Source organism: Gavialis gangeticus, unplaced genomic scaffold (genome assembly GCF_001723915.1).
Source record: "Gavialis gangeticus isolate Ggan-Ray unplaced genomic scaffold, GavGan_comp1, whole genome shotgun sequence".
Classification (NCBI taxonomy): domain Eukaryota; kingdom Metazoa; phylum Chordata; order Crocodylia; family Gavialidae; genus Gavialis; species Gavialis gangeticus.
The window spans coordinates 10,694,917-10,703,413 of NW_017728980.1; the positions used below are offsets into that span (position 1 = coordinate 10,694,917).

An 8,497-nucleotide genomic window follows, 5' to 3' on the forward strand; every position below is an offset into this window, starting at 1 on the left:
TTAAATGTGCGTACAGTAGGGTGTATCATGGCCCTACGGCTGTAGCTTGAGGGGCAATAAAGATTGCACTTGACTAGGACTCCGTCCTGGATGCCGTAAGTATTTCCTGACTCCTTAGACAATGGAGCAGCTCCCAATGCCTAGGTCAGCTACTCCTCTAAGTGAATGCTTTGTGGGTGTTGTTTTTGGTGCTGATGAACCCAGCCAACAAAAGCCTTGTTACTGAGGCACAGAGGGTGAACAGATTTGCTGTCTCGCCCAGAAGACCAGTGGCAGAGTAGAATAGAGCTCTGTCCTCTAGTAATCCTGGAAGTTTTCACAATGATCCTACAGGAAGTTGTGCGTGTTTTGCATATGCCCATAAACCCGCATGGCTAGGTTTTAAACGATGCCTGTTGTTTACTGGGGTTATTTTTATATGGTGAGTGAAGTGCTGAGGCATGTTTAATATGTTACACGATGTTGAAATGCTCCTTCTGGGTAGCAGCAAAAAATTTCAGTGCAAGTGTGGTCAATATTGGCAAGAAAATCTGCTTGTTAATAAAGAAGCTGGTTTGGCTAAAAAAGATGGTGTGTTCATAGGAATTGTCTGAATGAATTGGAAGAAATGGCTGATTGTGGATACATTCTCTGTTGTGATTGCTAAAAGATGCAGTTTATTACAGCCTTTTTCTCTTTGTGTTTTCAGACTTTCCATCAATGCATGCAAATATGTTGCCTCATTAGCATTTGTCCAATTGACAAGAACATAAGGCTTTTATATTGCAGCCATAAAATAATCGGCTTTTAAGAGAAACAGGAATGCCAGGCAATGGCATTTAATATAATTAGGAAGCAAAAGGGATAACTGGAGCACTGTGAAAATTGATATTAGAGGAAAATCAATAAAAAGGAAGATACTTTCTTCATTAGGTGCATCTTTAGAAATAAAATTAGCACTTCTAATCTTATATACCTAAAACTCACACAGGTTACTGTGTGGAAAAGAGATCAAGGATTTGATCCATCTTCCAGTGAAATCAACAGAAATAGAGCTGGGCCCCAAATGATGAAGTCCTCTATATATCAGTAGTATATTTATTAACCCTGAGAAACTCTGAGCAAGGTAACTCGCACAAGATGCAGCTGACTTCCGGGGAAGATGATCTGGAAGGGGTCTATGTGCCGTATAAATTCTGCTGAAGGCTTCAAAATGGGATATCTGTGATGCACAGGACTTGTTGCTCTAGCTTTCTGCACTGGGTTGTAACTCACTATATGCTTTATAGGAGTAGTTGCTTGAGATTTACTCAATTTAGGTAGGAATAGGAGGTTAAATGTACTTGATAGGCAAAATATCAGTCAAAGGGCTTTATTCTAGATGCACAACATCTTTATTAAATCATCTGTCAACCATTTTGTTTAGCTTTTGAGAAATCCATTTAATGTAACAGCAAATCAAAATGTGGTGGTGGCTTCAACAGTTGTTAGCACTTGAAACCGAGATTAAAAAAAAAAGATACAGATGTCACAAGGAATTACTGCAATTATTTGGCAATACAATGATTGTTTTCTTTAAACAACAAACATTTTTTTCCTCAAATAAATACAATCTGATCACACAGAAAACATAATAAACAGAACTACACAATAGCTTTTAAATGGAAAAAAAAAAAGTGTGTCCATTGAAAAGATCAGGTCCTTAGAATGGCCCACAGAAAGTACTTTTTAGTGGGAACAAAATAAGTTAATAAAAAGAAACTGGTCATATATTTTTCCAGTATATTATGTCATCTCGTTAATACTCAAGCAGTAAATGTGTTCAGGTATTTGAGGAAGCAATGTCATCTAAATGGCATCTGAGGAGTGTATGCAATCAATTGCATTTACAGCTTGATTAATCAATTATACATCATTTTAAACATATTTGCTGCTAACCTAATTTCATGTCTCATTAAGATTAAAATGATGTTCTCTACATTTAGAGAGGTTTTTTTTTTTTTACTACTAGACTTGTTCTTTCTTATGAGTAATTGTCTTACGGAATTTCAATACGTTTTAAGTATTGAAGTCTAATCATAAATACAGCAAATCAATTTTCAGTCCTGTGTTTAAACATGAAAATCATTTGGCAGCTGCCTGACTAAAATATCCTATGTCCCTCTTTCAAAATGAATGTGAATGTAATCGGATGCTAAATATCAGCTCAACTCCATATACCAGCTATCTATATTATGTCCTCTCCTGTATGCACCTATAGGAATGCAATTTAAATGTACATTCTGTGTTTTACCCAAGTTCACAGTAGTGTGTGTACAACTTACCACTACTCTACAGCATGTTGACATGAATTGCAGTTCATCTATATTTGAGTATGTTCATAACCTACCATTGGTTCAACAGGGCAAGTCATTGTTGCTTTTAAACTATACACTTGAGAAGCAATGCCTCTAGGTCTCACAGCAAGGACTTCAATTAACTGCACAGAGAAGGATTTCCCAGCAAAGATAGACCTGAATTTCATCTAATATCAAGTTCATTTTGCATCCTGATTCAGAAACACACTTAAGTACTCTTCAGTTAGCTTCCACTTAAATCCATGGGATGTAAGCACCTACTGAAGTGTTTTTCTGAATCGGGGCCTTAAGGGCTCAGCACTGTCAGCAATAAAGTGTCTTTAATTCCCACGGAGGTCGATAGCAGTTGAGGGTAGAGAACACTTAGCAGGATCGCATCTTGTGTAGCATGGTCCCTAGCCCATTGAAATTATGGGGATTTTTTCCATTTGCCTGAGCGGGCTTTGAATCAGGCCCTCCATTTGTAAGAACACTATATAACTGAAATGGGGAAAAAAAAGACTTCATTTCAATCAGCTGTCAGCTAGTTAAGGGGAAAGGCTGCATTGATGACGATGCTATATACAACTACAAACCCTCTTTAAAATAGAGGCACTCTATACAAATCTAACAGCATCAGAGTCCCTAAGGTATTAATTCTAGGCTGGGATGCTGCAAGCTAGATTTGTCTTCCCTTCCTCTCTTTCTTGCAAAATCGCAACTCTTTTTCTTTGCTACAAAATGGCGCTCTCTTTGGTTACAGCAGATTCACTTCTAATGCTCAGAATAGCCATAATAAAAAGCAATGAATGCCACAGAAAAAGTTGGCTGCTTTTAAAATTTTCTCAAATGACTTTCTAGAAATTAACAGTTCAAACCTTCAGCTAATGCATAGGGGCATCACAGTCTAGCAGCCCATTGGGCTAGTGTGGTTAAGGCACAGCAGCTTCTGTAACCAAAAACACACAAGGGAGTGATGGAGGTGGCAGACATCGTTCCAGCCACATCTCCCCTGAATACCCATTCACATCTGGAAGGTGGACTTGAGCATGAAGCTAAAGCAAGGCTCAGATTACTGAGCTATAGCAAGATACCCTAATCACTTGGCTATTGTGCCCCTCTGTAAATAGGCATAATCTGTTGATTTTCAACAGAGTGGTGCCCTTCACACCAGCTGGAGGCCTGGCCCTAGTAAGGAGTTGGCTGTAGCTACCAGTGCACCCAATATAAAGGGAGCTTTATAATGCAGCACCCTGCAAATGTAGCACCCTGTGTCTGCAGTAAAATGGCCACACACAATGGACAAAATCATATATCAGCACAATGGGAACAGTGTGTCCTCTGTCCGGCAGAGACAATGGTGTGACAGGTAGGATCTCATATACGTCAGTGGAGCCTGCGTGGGCGAAGGGGTATACCTGCATTTCTGAGTTGGCAGGATCAAGGCCTTTGGCTGTTGCAACCCCATCTGCTGCACTTAAGGGCAGGAGGTATAGGCAAAACATTCAGATAAAGGCCATACTCCTGGAACCCAGCAAGCACTGGAGAAACCTTTGAATCGGTAAAATAGATTTCTATATCCTTTTTTTTCCTCTATCTAAGCCCATCTTTCACCCTTCTTGTGGCTGCTGAGCATCTCCACTTATCTGCAACTGCGCTTGACTTGGACTGCGTCTCTGATTCTCATGTTGTTTTTGACATGACCCCAAACCTGGAATTTCCAGTTTGCTCTTGCAAGATTCTCAGCCTTATTCTTTATCCAGAAGGCTGGATGAGTATCTAATGACTGCAGTTACTCTGAACTGAATGGAAGGGACTTGATCGGATTCCTGGGGAAGTCAAAGGAAAGACTGATGTTCGTTCCGGTTGGATCAGACCTATGCTCTTCCAGGACAAAACACAAAAGTGCTGTTGAAGGCACAGCAATAAGTAGCAATGTAGCCAAATGGGAAGCAGCAATACTCCTTCTGAATTTTCTAAATAAATTACACATTCCTTAAAAAGTTTTTATCTTCTTTCAATAATGCATTGAAATGGTTTTAAAATGAATAAAAACGTATCTTATTGGCACTAGTTTCCTTAACTTAAAACCCCTCATACACAATAAAATACTCAAGAAAGTAATTTTTTTTTACCCTCAGATTCCTGGCACATGAAATTAAAATGTGAGATCAGACTGCAATTGCCAAAATACTTTCCCAAACATCCAAAAATATACTTTTGTAAGACGAGAATAATTTTGAGATCTTTCCCCCCTTCTGAAACTGAACACTTATTTTAAAATACTAACTATATGTAAGGATTGGTTACAATATTAAACACTTTATGCATATAAGTTTTGTTCCATACATATTACATGCTACTGTCTAAACAAATTCCTGTAATGGTGATTAATAAAGGTTGAATCTGGATAGCCTGTCACCAGTTTGCATACCTGTTACCCAGCATACTATATTATATCTGGCAAGCCTGCAGCATGTAACAGTAGGTTATCCACATAATTAAATATACACCAATAGCCAAATTTATTTTTGGTTTGATTGTCATTTATTTATTTAATTTTAAATAAATGCCGTTGCAAGTTTGCAATGAGTACGCATGGACGAAAACAAGCAGTAAACACTCTTCAGAAGGTCTGTACATAGCCAAAAATAGTTTAAATTATAATTAAAAATAAAAGTGACAGCAATATAACTGCACAGATATCAGCGCAGTGTCTTTCTGCCATATAAGTTATCTCCCTGACTTTTCAGTATACATCCCTGGTATAATAATGCATTTACGAATGTCCTACAAGGTATTACGTATACTGTGAGTGTATAAATAATGGACTATTGTTATGTGTCATGAAAATGTACATATTGCACAGAGTGAGCTATTTGTTGATTCAAGTTCTGTACAGTATCTGCTATACTTCTCTTGGTAAGCTCCATGTCATAAGCTAGTTGCTATTGTTCTAGACCAAGCGTAGCTAGCGCCTCTGAAATTCTGATCTTGCACTGAAGCCCACAAGACCAGATTTTATCTGTTTCAAGAAGGAAGGGAGTGGGCTCTTTTACTTTAGGTTAATGGGGTATGTTGAACATGAGGCTAAATCTGATCTCACTGAAGTTAATGTGATTTTATTTATTTATGTATGTATTTTCCCCTCATGGTCAAGCCTAAAAGCTTGGCAGGGCTTAAAAACCCTCAAACTAGTAATGTATGTGGATAGAAAGAATAGACAGAATTAAGTCCCAATTCTGGAAAAAGCATATGTTTTCCTGTGTGCTGAAGTCCAATTCAGTTCAATTTAAACATGATCTTAAGCCACGTCCTGAACTAGGGCCCAAAGAAGCAAATGTTGTTTCAAAAAGTTTTAGGACTCTTATGCATAAGCCAATCAAATTATTGGGAGTCAAAGACATTTTTCTCTGGTAGCAGCTTATGCCATAACCACCCACTTGCATCCTCCTCTGAAGCAGCTGGTGCTGGCCACTGCCAGAGACAGGATGCTGGACTAAAAGGATCACTGGTTTGATTTATGTTGGCAGTTCCTGTGACTTCAATGAGATCAAGATGTTAGCTCAGTATGAAAAAGTAGCATCCTAATGGGTCTAGTGTTTCAATTTCTTTATTACAATGAACTGTTTCTCCGCTCTGCTTTGTATTCCAGACAGATAGCACATAAACAGTAAAGAAAAGGAAGCAAAGTAATCAACCCAATCTGAATGTACAGCTTATCTTTTTGACCTTGTAACGATCCTCAGAGAAGACTGCTTAAGCTAGGGCTATGCGAAATATCCAGAAAGGAGTGAAATTCATGCCTGTGCAGATGTCTAGCTTCAGACCTCTGTGCATCAAGCAAGACCCTGTTTTGAGGTCTTCAGTGGAATTCAGTGGTTATGTGATGCTTAAATTTTATGTACAGGAGCGAATTTTCAGCTACGGAAATCCGAAGCCTTCACATCTGGAATAATGTTTATTTCATTCCCATTTGGGAAAAAAAAAAAATGCTCCAGTTCTTTACTCAAAAATGGTCCTGTTGTTTGTGTGTGAACTTAACCTCTTACTGCTTTGAGATTCAGAATTCTCTGCGGACACTGATCCACGTTGTACGTCTTTATCTATCTTCAGGCATTTGCAACCTGCCCACCAGTGTGATATCTAGGCACCTAACACAGTAAGGAACAGGAATAGTTCAAAGTTACCTACAAATGGCATGCTGAGCTCTGTTTCTTCTAGCTTGGTAGAATATCTTACAGAATGTGTTGAGTGTATAGGTATCCTGGGGGAACACAAAACTGCTATTTAGCACAATCTGGGGAAAGTGAAGAAGGTGCCAACATGGCCCAGAACAAAACTGCAAATATATTCTGCAAAATTTTGCAACTGAACCTCACTCCCAACCCCTGACAGTTCACTATTTTCACAGTCCTAGTTATTACTAACATTGTGCTGAAGGCAGTGAGAATTATTTTGTTATCTGAGCTCAATTTTAAGAAGGAAAAATGTATCCAGGCTCTGCATTCCTGACCCAACAGAGATTCCCTGCAGTGCAAGCACCTGGATATACACTCTTATATTCCTTCCATTAATTGAGCCCTTTCCTATTCACCTAAGTTTTTTTTTTTATGAGATTTTTTTTTGCATGAATGTGACTCTATAGGAGAGATGCTAGAACAGCTGAGTGATCCACCTAAAATGTTACAAATATATATAATTTTTCCACTGTCAATAAGCACAAGATGATATAAGAGACATTCTCCAATGCTTAGAAAGGCCATTGTTTTGCTTGCTTGTTTAGCTTTGTCTATTCTTGCAATAAGGTCTCTCGCCAGTTAAAGCCTCCAGTTGGTCCGTGTGTGAGAGGGAGGATGGGGGGGTCTGTAAGTTGCCAAACCCCCGTATCTCCCAGTTCTTCGCAGGAACAGAAGCCCAAGTATGGAATCTGCATCAAGAAATATTGAAAGAAAATAGAAAGGCAGTGAGTAGTGATAGATCTGGAGCAAGGATGGGGTTCTCAAAAGGCATTACAATTTTCTCTCCAAAGTCACTTGGGCTCTCTGGAAAATTCAATTCAGAGTTCAGAAGATATTTACAATCTGATAGAGAGCAGGATTTGGGTGGGACTTTCAGATGCTGTTTGCAAAGTATATCTCTGCAGGCAAACTATCATCAGGCCAGATGATAACTTTGCAGATCTAACTTAGAGAGCTGCAGTAAGGAGTTTTGTGTGCATGTTGCAGGGAGTGGGGGAGTGTGTATAGATTGGCTAACACTATTGCCAGAAAAGCCAGTACAGCTAAGGGAGGGTGATCTGGATCCTATTCTAGCTCTCATGTCTTCAGTGTGAGAGTCTTCTGCTACAAATCTCTGTTTAATAGTGATAACAAGCAAGGCCAAAGACAAGATTTCCAGGTCCCAGGCTGTGCTTGCAAGTGCTGAAACAGACAACACTGCAACACGCAGTCAAAGTGAGGCAAACATCTGTAAGTGGGCAATGTTATTTTTCACGTTACTTCCCTGAGTACACCAGGACTCTGAAGTGGCCTAAGAAGGGAAACTAAGATGCTGCCATCCCCAAAGCATAAAATGCAATTGCAACATGCAGCCCTTTGTATGCTTGTATTTTGATCCTGTGTTATCTGTCACAAAAGTGACATGTAAGATAAGCTTCTTAAGCCAATCTTTTCCACTTGCATAATTTCCTAAGTCTGTGAAACTCAGACAATGGGTTGAATTAACTGATACTGGGAACAAAGTCTCCTCTGCAGTGTAAGGAGATTTAAATTATTACTTTAGTTTCATTAGCCGGAGAGCTTTGCCCACTGTTTTTAATTACCTTTCTGACCATCTGTACAAAGTCCTTCGAATTCTGAGGCGAGAGCCCCTGGAGCTGGCAAGTACAAGCCTCAAGAGATGATGCATGAGCCACTATCAAAATGTTATTTCCTGCAAGAAAAGGAATAAACACAGTGTTTGGGGTACATTTGCATTCGGGAGGAGGGGGAGAAAAAGCAGCTGTCCAAGGTCGATCCTGTCTATTTATGTGTCTTAACCATGTTTAATGTCATATATAATGATGCAGTTTGTATATATGGAAAATATTGCTTGTTACAAATACATGAGACACTTTTAATGAAGTATGTATGGCTGGAGGGGGTTGCAAATTCTTTGCTGCTCTGATTTAAAAAAAAAAA

General features: G+C 39.1%; 1 protein-coding gene across 1 annotated transcript in view; it reads right to left on the bottom strand.

Moving 5' to 3' along the window:
- Nucleotides 1-1,355: 1,355 nt before the first annotated feature.
- Nucleotides 1,356-8,497, bottom strand: part of UBASH3B (ubiquitin associated and SH3 domain containing B) — a 116,505-nt gene continuing 109,363 nt past the window's right edge. Inside the window, exons 13-14 of the mRNA XM_019509903.1 lie at nt 8,140-8,249; nt 1,356-7,245 (exon numbers count right to left, since the gene is read on the bottom strand). Coding sequence (XP_019365448.1) covers nt 7,108-7,245; nt 8,140-8,249 — 248 coding nt within the window. The 3' untranslated portion in view covers nt 1,356-7,107. The remainder of the gene's footprint in view (nt 7,246-8,139; nt 8,250-8,497) is intronic.